The following is an 18,239-nucleotide window of genomic DNA, read 5'->3' as shown; positions in this document are numbered from 1 at the left end:
ATCAAACACAGGACCTGGCGTGCAGCAAAATTAGGGGTCAAGGGTTTGACCTATTTGAGAGGCATTCGGGCCCAGTGACTTCATTTGCCTGATGTTAAGGCAATGGAGGAGTCCCACAAGCAGGTGGAGGTACAGCTGCCATTGCATTACTCTGCAGCAAGGAGTCTTCAATGCAACACCTCCTGGGCATTGTGAGCCCTGCTGTTCCAGACCCCAAGATTCCCATTCCTTCAACCACAAAATTCATCTTCGTCTGGAAGCGCCAACTCAAGGCTCAGCCCGCCCCTGCCAAGGTCACCAGAGGAGAAGGCCATGAATCACTTTTCTCACAACTTCCCTTTTAAGGGCAGGTCCCCAGCTTTTATTGTACTCTGTTTTATATCATTATAATTGTACTGATCAGCAAGGAGAACAGACCCATTTTTACAAGGGAAAGGAGACACCCACAAAAAAGCCAAAATTATGACAGTTTAAAGCTTGCAGCAAACACTTTTTAAATTAGATCTGCCTTCAGTATGGGTGTCAGACAGTTTCAGAGCAGAGCCTGATTTGGAGGAAAGGCGAGTTAGCCCTTTTAGGGGGCATGTGGCAGCAAAGAGGCCAGGAACAGTTGTTGGAAATAAAATTCACTTACCTACAAGAAAGGAAGTGGTTGGAGGGTTCCTCTGGAGCAGAGATTGTGTCTTTCTTTGCATTGCTGATTCCCTGGTGCCCACCGTGATACCAGGTGGGCCTTCAGAGCTTGGAGAGGGAAGATGTTTAACCCTCATCCTTATGGTCAGCCCCAAAAACCTACGTCTGGCTGACCTCGGGAAAGGACTTGATGTTCTGGGATTCAACTTCTTCTCTGGGAGTCTGACTCTCTCCTCCCACCCACTCCACTCTCTTGCAACCTTGGGGATTAGTGGCCAGGGCTCAGGGAGTTGGAGCAAGGGCAGGGCTTGGAGATGCAGGTGAAAGTCCAGATAATGGAGTAATCATTTGTTCTGGATGGTGGATCAGAAAAGGAATCTGTGGAATCTTCTTTTCAAAAATGGAGTGTGTAAATAAGCATCATTACCACGTTACTGATAGTATTTGGCTTTGTGGCCTTGAGCAGGCCCTTCCCCCTCTTTATGCCTTACCATCTTCATCTGGACAACTAAAGCATTGGACCAGATGAGCTTCCATATCCCTTCCAGCTAGAATGCTTGCTGTCCACCACAAAACCTGTTAGTCTTCTGCAGCCTTCCAGGTGAATCACTGGGAGGGAAGTGGAGCCTGAAGAGGGCAAACAAACCAAACACTGAGGCTGGGATGAGGGGAAGTGTTCCTTTAGATACTAACCCTGTGCCACTTAGGCAGCGATGGTTTCCTTCCACAGCAACCCATGCCAGAGGAGCCTGGCTGCCAGAATGAGGCTCCTGTTCTATGCATTTGACGTGCATGCTGATGACCCTGGACCATATGGGAAGGGTGTCCAGGCTGTCACTGGTGGGCATTTTATTTCCTTGCCTGTTGGTTTTAAGGAACCTGGATAGATGCTGCCCTGTGCCTGTCTTAGCACAGGAAGCAGAGCTGAGCAGCAGAGATGAAAGGCATACAGAGGCCAAGGAGGCATCCAGCCTGGTGTAGCTGGTGTGCTTGGAGCCATGGGGGTTCCTGCTCAGGGGCAGATCCTCTTGTGGGGCCACAGACCTGGAGAAGTCTTAGCCTGGGTAAGCCCAGATGCAGGAGAGGATGGAGGTTTGGCTAAGACAATAGAAGCCCTGCACTGCCCTGGACCCATGCCTGCTTTGATAAATAGCCCTTCTCTGCTTCATCTATCCATGTACTCACTCATTCATTCATTATTCATGTACTTCTTTGCTGTCGTCTCACTCATGAATATGAGGACACCTCATGGCATCAAGTGCTGTTGGTCATTAAAGAGACCTTGGAGGAGATGTGCTCTAACTTTCTCTGAGGCTCAGTCCCTCCATTGTCTACAGACAGCCCTTCCTTCTTGGGAGCTCCAACTCTGGAAGTTCTTTCTTAAAGCAAGACCGGCCTCCCTCTCATTCCCACTGCTTAGCCCTGCTGATTTCCTTCTCCCTTCCAGCACCACATGGACCAAGCCTGATCATTTCAAGAGACAGCCCTTGAGCCCAGTGTTTTCCCAAGTGTGGAATGGGCACTTGGCCTGGCTGGGGATTGGACATGTTTACTTTTACTGTCACCCTTTTCATGGCAAGCAGTAATAGTGGTGCTTTGGTAAAAAGTTCCCTTTCCAAATGTTTATGTAAGAAAAAAGTGAGTCGATTTAAAGAAAAAAATAAGGAAAACACTATGCACACATGGACATGCCAAGGGCTGTAATGTCCCCGGGAGATGCTGCACTGGGCACTCCCGCCTGCGCTCCCTTCCTGCACCTGGTCCCTCTATTCCCCTCAGTTCACACTCTTCTTTGATTGTGGATTTCACATAACTATCTCTATAGGTTGTTTGTCAAGCCCACCTGTCAGGCCTGACGCCCCTCCATCTCTAATCCCCACGTACATCTCCATGGGGAGGCCGTCGCCTCTCTTCATCGTGCCGTGTCTGAGGTGAGCCTCAGACACCCTGGAATTCTAGAACCACTTAAGGGTTTGGGGAAAGGGACTTTTCTTAAGTATTTTCTATTTAACATGGTAAGTGTACATTTTCCCTTTAATCCTGAAAGATTCTCTGCAAGAAGATATTCTCTCCATTTTATAACCAAAGAAATGGAGACACAGGGAGATTAAATCACATGTTCAAGGTGCAATGGTTGTGGAAGAGCTCAAATTGTAAACTCAATTTGTCTCCTTCCAGCGCCATGGACTTCCCACTACACTGGGATGCCTCCTAGCTGCACGCAGGAAGGGGAGTAGGGATTATCCAGCCAAGGACGCTTTCATGGATAAAGAAACTGCGGTCTGGCAAGTTTGCATGGCATGTCCAAGCCCCCTGGGGACATTGGCCAGCCCACACTTTGGACTCTGTTTTCTGTGAGCCTTTCATTCTCCCAGCCATTCTGAATGAAGTCTGAAAGCCATGTTTGATAGTCGCCCTCAGACCATAACATTTTCTTACTCCTGTCTTTTCTCTCCTTCTTCTCCCTCTCTTTAGTTCAGACTGTCATTGCCTCATTCCTGGACCACTGCAGAGGTCTCCGCACTTCAGTCTCGTTCCCCTAAAGATTGCTTTTCATATTTATTTCCTAAAACATAGCTTGACACATATCACCCTTTGATCACAAACAGTTGTCAGCCCAAGTCAGCGTGGACTTTAAGCCCCAGATACAACATCCTGGGTAGGGACTGTGAGAGTGTGGACTCTTCCTGCGATCCTGGAGGCTGGCAGGAGTTGACTTCATCTGTCTGTGCAGAGGCTTCCCCTCACTGTGCAGACAGTCCAGCAAACAGGGGCTGCTGCTGGTTTCCCCTGGGGATCTTGTGTTTTTCCTGTGGAGGTCACTGACCTTGACCAGGGCCCCACTGTGCAGCTCCTCCCCTGCCACCTTCAGGCCTTGCCGCCACTGCATGCCCTGACCACCAGCCCCAGCAATTGCCTTTTCTCCAAATCCTTAAACGGCTGGTTACCAGAAGGGCTCATGTGGCAGGTTGTACACACAATCTGTGTTGTCATTTCTCCATGCTGTGCATCCTTCCTGCCCACTAGCCTGGACTGTGCATCCCGGAGGGCAGAGAAAGCATCTCCTGCCCTTTGTAACAGCGGTCCTTCGTTCCAGTGCCCTCAGGGTGGGCCCTTGCCACAGGCCATCCATGTTGAGAATACTAAGGTGTCCTGTTGGTTGCTGCTCATTTGAATTCACATGGTGGGGGCAGGAGGAAGGGTTGCCTAGGAAGAAGGGAGGCCACTGCCCCTGGAGTTGCACCCCGAGTGCTCGGAGACAGGCAGGCTGAGAGGTGAAAGCATGTTGTCAACCGTGACGTGCTGTAGGCACCAGAGGGAGGCCGTGGCTGGGACATTGCCCTGGATGGTGCTCGATGTCCTTCCACTTCCACTCTGGAGGACTCTGTGAGCCTCCAGTGCCCAGCAGTGTACAAGGCACCATGGAGAGCAGAGGAAAATCTGCCCTTGGAGTGCTCCTGCTCCTGAAGGGGGAGTGAGGTCTTGCACGCTTGCTGACTGGGAGGACCTGGAAAGCAGGCTGTTGTGCCACGTACCAATATCCCAAACAAGCAGCAGACAGACTGGCCAGGAAGCTGCAGAACCACAGGAAAAGGAGACCAAGAGGCCTGGAGAAGCCAAAGCACCCTCCCAGGGGAGGCGGAATCCAGCTGGCCTGGCTGTGACAGCATCCCAGGCAAGGGGCTGCAGGGGCGGGGATGGAGATGGGTGGGCAGAGAGGCAGCTTCTCCACCAGAGCAGTGAGAGTTGGGAGGAGACAAGATACGTAGGTGGAGAGGGAAGGATTTAAGCAGAGAAGTTGGGGCCTGATGAACTACTAATTGGGAATCCTTGTAAGTTCTTGAGTTAGGGAAGTGGCATGATCAAAGTGAGACTCCAGAAAGTTCCTTGTCAGGAATTCACTGCTCAGAAATTCCTTCATCCCTCGAAGGTAGGAAAAAGCCACCACTAGGGAGGGAGATAGTAGGACTGCATCCCTGTACCCTCCAGCCATAGATCTGAGGCTGGGCTGTTGAAGGGGCCTCTTGTCAATCTCTCTATGGGCTGTAACATTACTGCCTCCCGCCCGCAGCCTCATCCTCTGCTCCACAGCTCTGTGCTGCACGTAACAAGAGGCTAAGCACAGAATTACATCAGCTACCCTGGGCAGGGGATTTAGGCTGATCTCTGTAGATCTAGTCTGAGAGTGTAATCTGAACTAAGCATCTCCCGCACAGTCTGGGAGCTAACAGGGAGGCAGCACAGCAGTTGTCTTCCAGTGTCTGCACGCTACTGCCTTTTCCACCCGGGCAGGACTCAGCTGAGCTTGAATATGCCCAAATGGCTGGTAAGGAGTGGAAGCACTGAGCAGCCATGCAGAGACAGCAAATAAGCCCATCAATAGGGCTGCTTTTGGAAGCAAGTACTAGAAAACTCAACTCGGAATGGCTTTCACAATAAGGAAATTTTATCTCACATACAGGAAGCCCCATATTAGCGTGGCACTGAAGTTGGTTCGACTGCTTCCTCCAGGACTTTAGTTCTTCCCACCTTTTCCCTTTGCCACCCTCAGCATGTTGCTCTTATCATCAATTAGTAGTTCTCATGGTCCCCAGATGGCTGCCACAGTTCCAGACTTCACATATAGACATGGATGTGTCCAGTTCAATGGGAGATCATCGTGCTTTTGTGCTGTTATGCCTCTCTCTCTTTTTGAATCAGTGAGAAAATTTCCCTTTAAGCCACATTGGCAGGCTTGGGTCTCAGGCCACTTCTGAAGCCAATGGATGGAGGAGAGGAAAGGGATAAGGTCAGCTTCAGCTGGGTTAGACCAGTGGTGGGTTCATGGCCTGCAGTGTTCCTCACAAGGTGGAGACCAGGTCTGACAGAAGAAAAGTGTGTGTTGTGGGGGCAGGGAGCGGGGGGAGGTCTGTGCAACAGCCACACATGACTCAAAATTTAGGCACTCAGTGTAGCCCCAACAAAGCCCCAACACACTTCCCATTCTGACAGCTGTGCCAGGTAAAGGGGGTTTTGGGGTGGTTGGGAGGTGAGCTGATGGAGTCCAGCTTTCTCTCTAACAAACAATGGGAAAAACATTACATTCAATGTCCTGGCTCTACCACCTGCAGCAGTAAGGATTCGCAGAAGATTACCTAAGCCCTCTGATCTGTTTGCTTATCTGTATAGTGGAGATATTTTTTATCCATCATACAGAGTTACTGTTGGGATTAGAACAGAAGTGTCCAGGCTTAGACTGTTGTTGATGGCAGCTATGGTGGAGGTGATGGTGGTGGAGATGGGGGAGGTGGGAATGGTGGTAATGGTGGTGATGGGGTAGGTGATGATGGTTATGGGGAGGTGGTGATGGTGGTGGTGGTGGTAGGTGATGGTAGGGATGGTGGTAGTAATTATGGTGATGGTAGTGGTGGTGATGGTGGTGGTTCTGATGGTGATGGTGGTGGTAATGGTAGTGGTGATGATGGTGGTGGTGATGGTGGTGGTGGTGATGGTAGTGATCATGGTAATAGTGATGGTGGTGTCAGTGGTGGTAATGATAGTGGCAGTGGTGATGATGGTATAATAGAGGTCGTGGGGATAGTCGTAATGGTGATTGATAGTGTAGATGGTAGTGGTAGTGATGGTGGGGTGCTGGTGGTGATGGCTGGGGTGCTGGTGATAATGATGGTGATGGTGGTGGTGGTAATGGTAGTGGTATGATGATAGTGGTGGTGATGGTGGTGGTGACGGTAATGATGGCGGTGGCAGTGATGATGATGGTGGTGGTGAAGATGGTGGAGATGATGGTGGTAGCCTTGAGATGGTGGTAATGGTGGGGATGGTGATGATAATAATGGTGATGGTGGTGTTGGTAATGATAGTGGTAATGATGATGGTGGTGGTGATGGTAATGATGGTGATGGTGATGGTGGTGGCAGTGATGGTGATAGTGGTGGTGGAGACGGTGGTGATGATGGTGGTAGCCTTATGAGTTGGTGGGAATGGTGATGATAATAATGGTGATGGTGGTGGTGGTAATGATAGTGGTAATGATGATGGTAATGGTGATTGTAGGGTTGTTGGTGGTGATGGTGGTAGTGGTGATGACAGAAGTGATGGAGGTGGACATGGCAGGGAGTTGGGGATCGAGAAGTCCAGAACAGGGATGGCCACTGAGCTGCATCTTGGAGGAGTACAAGGAGTTCTTGGAGGTGGAGGAGAAAGGGGCAGGGATGGGAAGGGCATGAAGAAGAGAGCTGCCGGAAATAGCCTGCCTGGTTTGGGTATGATGAACCTTTGGTGTGGCTGGAGCACAGAGTGAGGCTGGGAAATGGGGAGGTTCAGACTATGGTAGACCTTGAACCATGCTAAGGAGGCTGGATCCCATTTAAGGGTAGAAGGGAGCCACTGAAGGCTTTTGAGCAGTAAAACTGCCTAGGTGTCAACGAGCCTGGTTAGGAAACTCTTTTAATATTCAAACAACCCATGATGGGGGCATGAGTTGGGAGAGGCCATGGAGTGAGGCAGAAAGACAGGGTCTTGTTCCCTGGGCCAGGTGTTGGTTTAACTCCTGAGAGAAGTTAGGGTTAGTAGAGAGTTTTAAGACCACTGCGGCACTTTTTCTCCATTTGGGAAATTACATGCTAGCCCACAGATCACTACGCAAATGCCCATTGTCCCCAGGAGTAATTCAGCCCTGATTGGTAATAACTGTCACCCTCTCCACTCCATTGCCCTCAAAGAAGAGGTAATCACCGTGAGGACAGTGAGCTCCTTGGAGAGTTTGGGACTGTGGCCATGCTCTGACACGCAGCTGCCCAGCGACAGAACGTGTAGCCTTATGAGGACATGACAGCCCTGGGACAGAGGAGGTCAGTGGAGAAGGGGCTTCTGCCCTGGGTAGGTGGCTGGCCTGAGTGGCATTTGGGCTTCCTCTCAACTCCAAGAGGGTGACACAGGGAGCAGTGTGGCAAAGTTTGATCATGCCCTCTGTACTATTCAAATGCTGGACACCAAACAAAGAAATCAAATGCCCCATGCCTGCTCTGTAGGTTGCAGCTGGAAAAACATGGGCCATGAGGAGGCCACTGGGGCATGCAGAGCTCCTGCAGTGACTTCTCATCCCCAGGCCTGCCTATGAGAGGTCAGCACAGGCACATGTCTGGGACAGGGCAGGGGAAGCGAAGAGCCCAAGAGGCATGCACAGGGCTAGTGTCAGACAGCGAGGCAGCCTTCGGCACCCTGGATCTGAGCACCCACGCCCACTTGCTAGGGCAGGGAGGCAAGGCAGGTCCTAGGGAGGAAGGCATACACACAAGAAACTGATAGGTGAATAAGCCATTTCAACTTAGCATCTTGGGCACGCACAGAGAAACAGATGAGTTTGAGAAAAGTTTTTTATTTTATTTTTTTTTAAACTGAGCTACTGTAAAACCAATGAAACTAGCATACTTTTCAATTTACCGAGCCTCAATTGCTGCTTGCCCTCAATAAATAAGTGCATTGTTCTCTTCAAGGCTTCTTTGCTCTTATGCTATCACTGGTTTTCCCTGATCTTCTGCTTTACAAGAATGTCCTGAGTGTAAGCCCAGACCGTCCAGAGCAGCAGATGCCTTCTAGCAGAGGCTGCTGCAGAAGGCCCTGGGCAGGACCTGCCCACAGGATGTGAAATCGCAGCATTGTCTGCCTCCCTGCCCAGCCCCTCTTCCCAACCTAGGCATGCCCTGCACATCTGTCCACCGCCTCACTACAAAAGGCTGTGCTGTCAAACCTTTCAGATCCAAAAGAATGCTTCTTTTTTTTATTGTGGTAAAATATATGTAACAAAATTTACCATTGTAGCCATTTTTAAGTGTGAAATTCAGTGGCATTAATTACACCCACAATATTGTGCAACCATCACCACTATTTCCAAAGTTTTTCATCTCCTCAAGCAGGAACTCCTTTCCCGTTAAGCAGTAATCCCCATTCCTCCCTCCCCCAGCCTCTCGTAACCCCTAATCTACTCTACGTCTCTGTGAATTTGCCTACTCTGGATCTTTCATGTAAATGGGATCATACAGTATTTGTCCTATTGTTTCTGGCCTCTTTTGCTTAGCACAGTGTTTTCACGGTTCATCCATGCTGTAGCATGTGTGAGAATGTGTAGGCACCACATTTCTGTCAATGGGAGAAAGACTTCTTAATGGCTGAATCTTAGGCACAGGTGGAGACCCCAGGAGGAGGAGGCCTTCAGCGTGGGAGGTCTGCTGCCCCCCCTCCAGCTATACCTGGCTAGCAGCCCTTTGCCTGCCCAGCCACTCCTGTTGGGCACAGTGGGGTTTCAGACAGTCCATGGGTGGGGACGGCCGTGCTTCAGCAGAAAGAATGGCAGACCGGCCATGGAGAAACCTGCATGCCCCTCACACAGGCAAGATGTGTGGACTTGAATTAGCTCCCTCACCTTCATATCCCAAGGAGGTTGGGATGAGTGTCCTGGTTTTTCTGCCAGCCTTTTATATTCTCCAACTCATTGATGTCCTGAGAGGGCGATGCGGCAGGTGGTGCCAAGTGCTGCAGCTCTCGGGAAGTATTTGTGGCATGTTGAATACATGGGAGAAGAATAAGGCAGTGAGAGCTAAGGGTTGCACTTCCTTTGTCTCTCAGAGAATAGGCCAGAATGGCATGTAGAGGTCTAGCTGATTAGTACTTAAGTTCTGAAGCAACTGGAGATACCATGCACTGCTTGAAGTATTACTATTGTGTTGATTGTCTTTTGTACATTGTACTGAGGTGGAATTACATAACTGGGCTTCTCATCAATCCCGTTTGGTGGAGAATTCTTGGCAGCTTCCATAAGTACATTTACATATATCTAAGTGGAGACACACAGCCTATCTTGGTATGAGTTCTCACACCCTGGGTCTGTCACCTAGTGGATGTAGCCCTACAGTGTTCAGCACAGGTGGGTGGGCGTCCCCCAGCTCTACCATACACACAGGTGGGTGGGCATCCCCCAGCTCTACCATACACATGGAAACAGGCGCTTTGGTCTCTCCAGACTGTCCTGGTCCCAAGAGATCTATCCTGGCATGGCTTCTGCTTACAAGGAGTCTGTGTTCCTCTAAAGCACAAATATTAATAATCTAATTAATGAAGGATGTTATATTATAAAATCTATTTGTATTCATGGTGATCCTCAGAACAACGAGGAGAGGAAGTAAAGAAGAGGAACTCTTTGTTCCGTCCCATGTCCCGAAATCTCACTGTGCCTTGGGCCGAACTGCACACACACACAGGGCTAGGCAGCCTCCCTCGCCATAGCATCTTGGAGGGACTTTGGAAGTCATCTACCATTTTGGAAATGGTATTCAGAGTTCCAGGAAAAACGAAAAAAACACAGATCCCTCAAATCTTATGCAGAACCCAGCAATAAAGCCAGTAACAGTCTTCCAGACTGGTCAGTAAGAGGTAGCTGCTGCTTTTGGTGTGTATTCTTTGTCCACACCCTGTCATATTGGCTCCCTGGACTCTCTTCAACTGTGTTAGGACTCTTGGACACTCAGCATGTGGGCTCATGGCATTGCTCTGGTTCAAGAGGGAATGGAGAGTCAAAGCCCCCTTACCTAGCCTTCCCTTTACCTGTACCTGTCCCGAGGCCCTCTGTGGAGGACTAGAGCTCTTTGCAGGACTGTAATTTTCTTAAGTCCTTTTGTGCAGGAGAAAATAACCCAGAGAAGTAGAGTGACTTGTCCAAGGATGTGCAGCCAGTTGGTGCCAGAATCGAAATTATTACCATCCTTCGAAGACTGTTCTCATCAGTAAAGACTTCATTATTGTTCTCATTCTTGAGTCTTTGTTCTCAAGAAGCTTATAATGTAGTTGAAAAGGGTAGCAATATATACGTGCGAAGATGAGTGGAAAATTCAGATAGCCTGTACACATCAGTGTCTAATTAACTCCACAAGTGTTTAGAAGGCGTCATCACTCCTGGAACGATGACTGAACTCTTCTAAATATTTCTGACATGAGTGTGGCCATGGACCCCCAGTTGTCAGTAGCAGATATAAGAAATGAACAGGGAGAGAAGGAAGAAAGGGAGAAAAGAAAATGGAAATAGGAAGCAATAAAGGAAAAATGGATTTGAAGAGAAAGTGATAGAAAGGAGGAAGACAGCATCTGTGGGCAAGGTCATCAGCCTGCCCCAAGGCTGGCAGGGATCTACCCACTGTCAGAGGAGCAGGGTCTTCCGGGGACGCCGGGGAATCCCATCCCATTGTTGCACTGCTATAAAGAACCACCTGAGAATGGGTAATGTATAAGAAAAGAAGTTTAATTGGTTCATGGTTCTGCAAGCTGTACAGGAAGCACAGTGCCATCTGCTTCTGGGGAGGCTGCAGGCAGCTTCCAATCAAGGCAGAAGGCAAAGGGGGAGCAGGCACATTTTTCACATGGTTAGAACAGAGCAAGAGAGTGGAGCGGGGAGGTGCCACACACTTTTAAATGACCAGACCTTACAGGAATGCAGAGAGCTCACATATCACCAAGGGGATGGGCTAAGCCTTTCATGAGGGATCCACCCCCATCACCCAAACACTTCCAAACCTAGGGATCACAGTTGAACATGGATCTAGGTGAGGTTATGCGCAAATGTTATTCTGCTTTTGCTCAGTCCTCACATTGCAAAATACAATCACCCCTTCTCAATTGTCCCCCCACAGTCTTAAATCATCCGGCATTAACTCAAAAGGCCAGACTCATCTGAAGTAGCAGGGCTGGAGGGCCCAGCAGGAGCAAGATGGAAGGTAAATCCCTTCCACCTATGGGCCTGTAACATCAAAAGCAAGTTAGTTACTTACAAGATACAATGGGAGTATAGGCATTGGGTAAACATTCCTGTTCCAAAAGGGAGAAATTGATCAAAAGAAAGGGGTTACATTCCCCAGGCAAGTTCAAAACCCAGTTTGACAATCATGAAGATCCAGAATGACCTGCTTTGACTCCATGTCCTACATCCAGGTCACACTGGTGTGAGGGGTGGGCCCCCAAGGCTTTGGGCACAGCCTGTTTGCAGCTTTGAGAGTCTGGGTGTTTCCTTGCTATTGGTCTGGGGTTCATTCTCTCTTCTGCAGTTGTTCACACCTCCACTGCACTAACCAACCTTAACACTGAATGGTAGAAATGGGAATCTTCATCTGTTCCACTTGGCTTCCAAAGTTTCCCAGTTCCCAAGATCACCAAAAGGGCCAGTTTGCACACTAAATATTTGGGGCCTTCTCAATGAGCTCTGCAACCATCCAGGATTCAGGCGGGCACATAGGTCTCTGGCTTCAGAGTTCAGGCATGAGGAGGGCTGCAGAATTGTGTATTCATGGAACGAGAGGCACCTGGGGCATCCACGAGAATAGTCTTTGACCAATTTTTTCTTTTCTTCACCCCATTCATACTTGCCCTTAGCTGTTTCTGTGATAGCACAACATATGTTTTGAAGGAATTAACCAAGTTGTTTTTGCTTGTTTATGTTTTTTGGTTTGTTTGTTTAAAGTAATTCTAGAAGGGCAATCATGCCTCTAAGGTCTGAGTGAATAACACTGCTTGTTGTAACATTGAGTCAGCACATGCACACACACACTGCACACACATGCTACACGGTGACTGTGTCACAGACTTTTCTGCAGCTGTCCTTCTCTGGATTCCTGTTCAGACCCCTTCTTACTGGCTCCCTGGGCCCTTTCAGTTCTGTCTCAGACCATCAGACAATCAGGCGTGAGGACTGTGAAACCAGCCATGTCTCTGGGAATAAGTGGGACCAGTGAACTGCATTTCTCCAGTACCCAGGCAGGCAAAATGGGATGAATGGACCTTCGGCTTGAAGGTCAGAAAGTCTGGTTTCCTGTCCTCTGCGTGTTTCTCCTTGGCTTCAGTATCTTGTCAGTATCCTAGTTTTTCAGATGAGGAGGGTAATTAGATAACCTTTAAGTTTCTTTCTCTCTCAGAATTAATGATTTTAAGTGAGGTCCTGTAACTTCTGCTGGAGATAATTTCCCATAATGTGAAGGGGCTTTCTTGGGGATGAGGTTTCTGATGGGACACACATCCTGATTGGGATTTGTAGTGGCTGTTCTGTACTGATTTGGAGCCCAGCCTCTGCCCTTTTGTCTTTAGTCTGCACACTCTCCTCTTTCAGCCCTCCCCTGCAAGGTGAACTCTGCTCTGGACCCCACCTCTGTAGGTCTGATCACCAGGATCTCCAATTCAGCAAGTTCATAACTGATGTCTCTACCTTCCTCCAAAACCCCTCTTCCTCTTCTTGAAGTCCCCTACTGCAGTGAGAGGCATCACCATCCACACAGTCACCCAAATTAGAAACCTCAGGGAGGGGGCATTGCACATCTCTGTACTGCCTCTTCCCTCAACCCCTACGTGCATCCAGAAAACAAAGCACTTTCTTTCTTCTCTCAAATCCACCTACGTCTCACCAAACCCACTGTCTCTACCTTGGCTCCAGCCTCCATTATCTCTGCATGGGTCACTCCCCTACCCTTAACCTCATCACCTATTCTCCAGCCGGTGCAGGGCATATCTCACCAGATCATTCCCATTCTCCTCAGAATAAAATCCAAGCATCCAGGCATAGCCACGAAGTTCCTGGTCATCTTGCTCCTGCTGGGCCCTCCAGCCCTGCTACTTCAACATTTCACTGCAGCCAAATCAAACATTTGCATAGCAGAACTGTCCATACTTTCCAACTTCTTAGTTCACTCTCCATCTGTAATGCCTGACCCCCTCCACAGCCCTATCCCCTACCCCCAGCCCCTAAGCTTCTTCACCTGGACAACTCTTTATCCTTTGAGATTCAGCTTGAAGATTCTTACTTTGGGAAGTCCATCCATAGCCAGCTGTGCTTGCCTCTAGAGCACCATGTACTCATTGTATTGGAATCATCTGTATGTTCGCCCCACATTGTACCAGTACATCCTTGAGATCTATTTCTGAGACTTTTTCCTCAAAACTCCAGCACCCAACACTTACATAAACATGCGTGTGAATGCTTGAGTTAATGTTGAATTGAATGATCACTGTCAGGTGGGACAGGTCCCTCTGGGTCTCCACACGTTCTATGCCAGGGTGCGGGACAAATGTTACATGGCATGGATCAAGGAATAGGCTTTATTGGGAGAATTTGCCAAGGCCAAAGGCCAAGAAGAGAAGTCACATCCCCCAACCATTCCATCTCAAAAAGAGATATGCCAGGTCCAGGATGCTGCTGGGCCTGGTGGAGGGCCCCCACTACACCCTCCCACCCCATGGCTCTCTGTTTTTATAGGGCAATTAAGCAAGAGAAAGCAGCCTATCAATGAGGGAATAAGCAGACTGCTTGGTACTGGGCAGTCTGGACTAGGGGTGCCAGCTGTTTACAGGAGTTGTCTGGGAATTCGTTTCCCAGTGCACAGGGCCCTCAGAGCCTTCAGGATATTGCTGCTCTCTCTGCCAGGGGAAGGAGGGGCTCTGTGCTTGAGTGCCAGCTCTTCTGGAGGGCTCATTATCTAGACAACCCAGAGTGAACTACAGGGTCACTTTATGACAGTCCAACTAGTTGTGCCACACTGATCATGAATGACTGAGGGGACAGATGAGTGGATGGATGGGTGGGTGAGTGGGTAGATGGTGGGTGAGTAGATGAGTAGGCAGATGATCAGATAGATGAATGAGTGTGTGGGTGAATGGATGAATGGGTAGAGGGATAGATGGGTGGATAAATGTATAGATAGGTGAGTGGATGGGTGGACGGATGGATGGATATATGTAGGTGTGGGTGGATGGATGGATGGGTGGGTGGGTGGATGTATAGATGGATGTATGGATGGTGAGTGGGTGTGTGTATATATATATATGTATGTATGTATGGGTGGGTGGATGTATAGATAGATGTATGGATGGTGAGTGGGTATATATATATAAATATCTATGGGTGGGTGGATGGATGGATGAGTGGGTGGTTGGATGGGTAGATGAATGGGTGGGTGGACTGACAGATGGCTGGATGGGTCAGTGGGTGGATAGATGGATGGATGGATGGACAGGTGGGTGAATGGATGGCTGGATGAATGGGTGGGTGGCTGGCTGGCTGGATGGTTAGAGAGTGGATGGGTTGGTGGGTGGATAGATGAATGGCTAGGTGAGTAGGTGGAAAGATAGTGCAGGGGTGGAAAGATAGTAGATTGATGGGTGGATGGACAGGTGGGTGAATGGATGGATGAATGGATGAGTAGTGGGTAGGTGGGTGGGTGGGTGGATGGGTGAGTGCATGGAAAGATGGATGAATGGATCAGTGAATGGGTGGATGGATGGATGGATGAATGGATGGATGGATGGATGGATGGATGGGTAGGTGGATGGATGGATGGATGGATGGTGGGCAGGTGAATGAAAGTGTGAAAGCAACTAGCACATATGAAAGCACCTGTCACCCAATGGATACCCAACTTGTGTTTGTTTCCTTTCCCCTTTCCCCTTTTTCCTTTCCCCTTTCCCCTTTCCCCTTTCCCCTTTTTCCCCTTTCCTTTCTTTCTCATCTCAGCTTCAACTTTCTGAGAATACAGAAAGAGTTGGCCCTGTCATCTGGTAGCAGACATGAAAGCTCTGAACCGACATGTGTTGGGGATGAGGAGATGGGCTGAGTGGCTGTGTGACAGCGCCTCCATTCCCATTCCCACAAACATCCTTAGGTTCCCCTGTGCTGTTTTGTCTCATGTTTTCTTCTTCAGCACTGCCCTAGTGTACATTTTAACCCAACATCATTTGACTTTAAAAGATTGGAGCTTCCCATGCACTGTGATTTGTTCCTGGGTCACAACTTCAAGATAGCCACCTCCCTAGACCAATTGTGTGGCCCAAAAATGGGCAGGAAGGGAAGGACAAGTCTGCGTCTGAGATGTTGATTAATTCTGACCCCTGCACTCCCTTCCCACTGCCTCTGCATGATCTGGGCCTTCATCAGCATAGGAGCCAGTGGTTCTTCAGGGTACCTTGGAAACACCTGGAAATTGTCTAAAATGCACATTTCCAGGCTTTGCAGCCAGATCTATTTCAGTTGGTCTGGGTAGGACCCAGAACTCTACAGTTTTTAACTTTGCATCCTCAAACTGCTTCACAGTGAGGCTGGCACTCCCTACATGTCCAGGAGATTGTGATGGAGTGAATGGGAGCCCAGGGTACTAGTATGGCCTGATGGCTCCTGCAGAGCTCTCCATAAGGCTCCTGATGGCCCTGCTTTGGAGGACCCTCCCAGCTGGCCAGGCAGGAGGAGGTGGGCCTTTGTGGGCAACACCCCTCCTCCAGAAAGTGGGTGAGCCTGGAGCACCCCCTCACTACTGCTCCCATATGCACATACCAGAGCTCCTTCTGACCTGGCAGAGGAGGGGAAAATGGGTCTAGGGGTTCTGAGCCAAGTGCCCACTGGGGACTGTGGACAGGCCCACCCCACTCTGGAGGGCCTGTACCCAAATGCAATGTGGATGGGTGTCTCATGGCTCCAGTGAGGGATGGCTGAGGTTTCTGCAGAGGCAAGCAGTGGAGCATGAAGACATCCAGGCAGCCTTTGCCTGGTGGAGGCCATTAAGGCTCTGCACTTGGGATGGGAGTGTGGGAGAAAGCAGTTAGTGGTGAGGGAAGTGCATGAATCAGCACAGAGACGGCTCGCTCTGAGTCAACGAATTTGTCCTGTTCACTCTGGGCTCCCAGGGATGGGAGCTGCATCCTTAAATGCAAAGCCCTTCTTCAAGGTGGCAGGGGATGAAGAAGACTGTCTTCTGCCCCTCGAGGAAAGAGAGGGGCTCTTTCCATTCTGCACCCCACCCAGTGCCTGCCTCCATCCTCAAAATGCTGATTTTCTTTGCTGAACTGTTCTATGTCTCTGGACAGAAGGTTTTATTTTCTCAAGAAAGAGATTTCACATTTCTGGATGAGTGTATGTGAGCAGGTTGCCTCTGTTCGGGCTGCTCTAAAGGGTTCTTCGCCATCTCCATTTCTTTGCAGCTGCGTTTTCCCTCTGTCTTTTGGAGGAACTCAGCTAGTACCCTCCCCAAGACCAAGTCCGCTGTCTTCAGGGCTTGTTCCTGAAGAATTGTGGCACAATTTTCCAGGAGCTCTGCTTTACCTCTTTCTCTTTTTGTCCTGACATTGTTTCCCTTTAGACAAATTCTCTTCTGGGAGGGCACAATAAAATGTCAACTGATTAAATAAAATATTTTGAAAAATATATAATTTTTCCACCAATCTAATGTTTACATTTTAACGGGGACTTTTGAAGCAAAAATAAAAATCCCGTAATCCCCAGTAGCTTGGTGCTGTCATGGTAAGAACAGGCTGTGGAGTTGCTAATTTGGCCTGAGTGTCCCCATTTGGTCCCACGACAGAGGGGACAGCATTTTCTTCCATCTATTTGTGAGATCTGCTGGTTCCGAACTTTCCAAATCCCCAACCTAATGACTTATTTTTCTCTCTTTTCTATTTTTGTTTCCTAGGAACGAGTGGAATATCTCTTTCTCATAATTTTTACGGTGGAAGCATTTTTAAAAGTAATCGCCTATGGACTCCTCTTTCACCCCAATGCCTACCTCCGCAACGGCTGGAATCTCCTAGATTTTATAATTGTGGTTGTGGGGTAAGTATCACCACCTATCTCTTTCCCTTTACCTTACTGGTGTTGCAGGACTTTTCCTTAGTTTAGCTGAAGACGGAGTCCTTGTCACACAGCCACAAAAATTTAGGCTCGCAGATGATTTGGAGAGTGAGAAAAATGAGATTTATTTTCCAAAAAGGAACAGAAAGGGAAACAGGGACTCTTAGCAAAGTGAGAGTACGCTTCCTGCCCACAGGCTTCCCGCCTGCAGATTGAATCCCAGGTTCCACCCAGGAAAAAGAGGGGTCAGGCTTCTCCCTGCTGCAAAGGGTGTGAACTTCTGTGGCTCCACCCCAGTGTGCACTCCTCCCAGTGTGCAGGCTGGCTGGAGTTTCTCTGGGGACCCCTTCCCACCTGGCTGTCTCGCCAGTACATCCCTCTTCTTCCTTCTGTATTATCTCTTTCCATTTGGTCCTAATTGTGCTGGGCTTCAGGCAAGAAGAAATGATACATGAAAATCACTTTGATTTCAGACTCCCCCAGAGGGACAGGGGCTATGACCCAAGAGCACCCCTCTCCCCCACTCCCACACAGGCATGCACACACGGGTGGACCCGAGTGCTCCTAATGGAACCCAGACTGCTCTGTGCCGCTAAGGAGAGCCCCCTGCTTAAGGACTTTCATTTCATCTCAGACTACATCTGGCCCTGCAGTTTCTCTGACACTTTCCCTTCTGGCTCACTGAGCACATTTGGGGCAGCTCACCAGTTAGCATGCAGCCTGCAGGTGTGGGGTGAGGATGGGGTTGCACATGGGCTGTGCCTGTGCTCTGGACTCATACAGAGGCCTCATCCCCATCCTCGCTCTACAGGGGGCCTGGTTCTGTGGCCCCAAGAAACCAGCCTGCTCAAGACAGGTGGATGAGAAAGAGACAGGGAACTATGAAAGGCCAAGATGACAGGTAACCAAACCCCAATCAAATGCTGCTTCCCCCAAACACCCTGCTCCAGTGTAGCATAAGATA

General features: G+C 49.3%; 1 protein-coding gene across 50 annotated transcripts in view; it reads left to right on the top strand.

Annotated features, from left to right (window-relative positions):
• The window catches only part of CACNA1C (calcium voltage-gated channel subunit alpha1 C), a 700,658-nt gene that overhangs the window by 447,132 nt on the left and 235,287 nt on the right, over nucleotides 1-18,239 (top strand). For all 50 annotated transcript variants that reach the window (XM_064377545.1, XM_064377576.1, XM_064377544.1 and 47 more), the window contains exon 4: nucleotides 17,118-17,257. In XM_064377545.1, coding sequence (XP_064233615.1) covers nucleotides 17,118-17,257 — 140 coding nt within the window. The remainder of the gene's footprint in view (nucleotides 1-17,117; nucleotides 17,258-18,239) is intronic.

Source organism: Aotus nancymaae, unplaced genomic scaffold (genome assembly GCF_030222135.1).
Source record: "Aotus nancymaae isolate 86718 unplaced genomic scaffold, 86718_ANA_hifiasm-v0.15.2.pri h1tg000016l, whole genome shotgun sequence".
NCBI lineage: Eukaryota > Metazoa > Chordata > Mammalia > Primates > Aotidae > Aotus > Aotus nancymaae.
The sequence above is the reverse complement of the archived record's forward strand: the minus strand, read 5'-3'. Positions and strand labels throughout refer to the sequence as shown.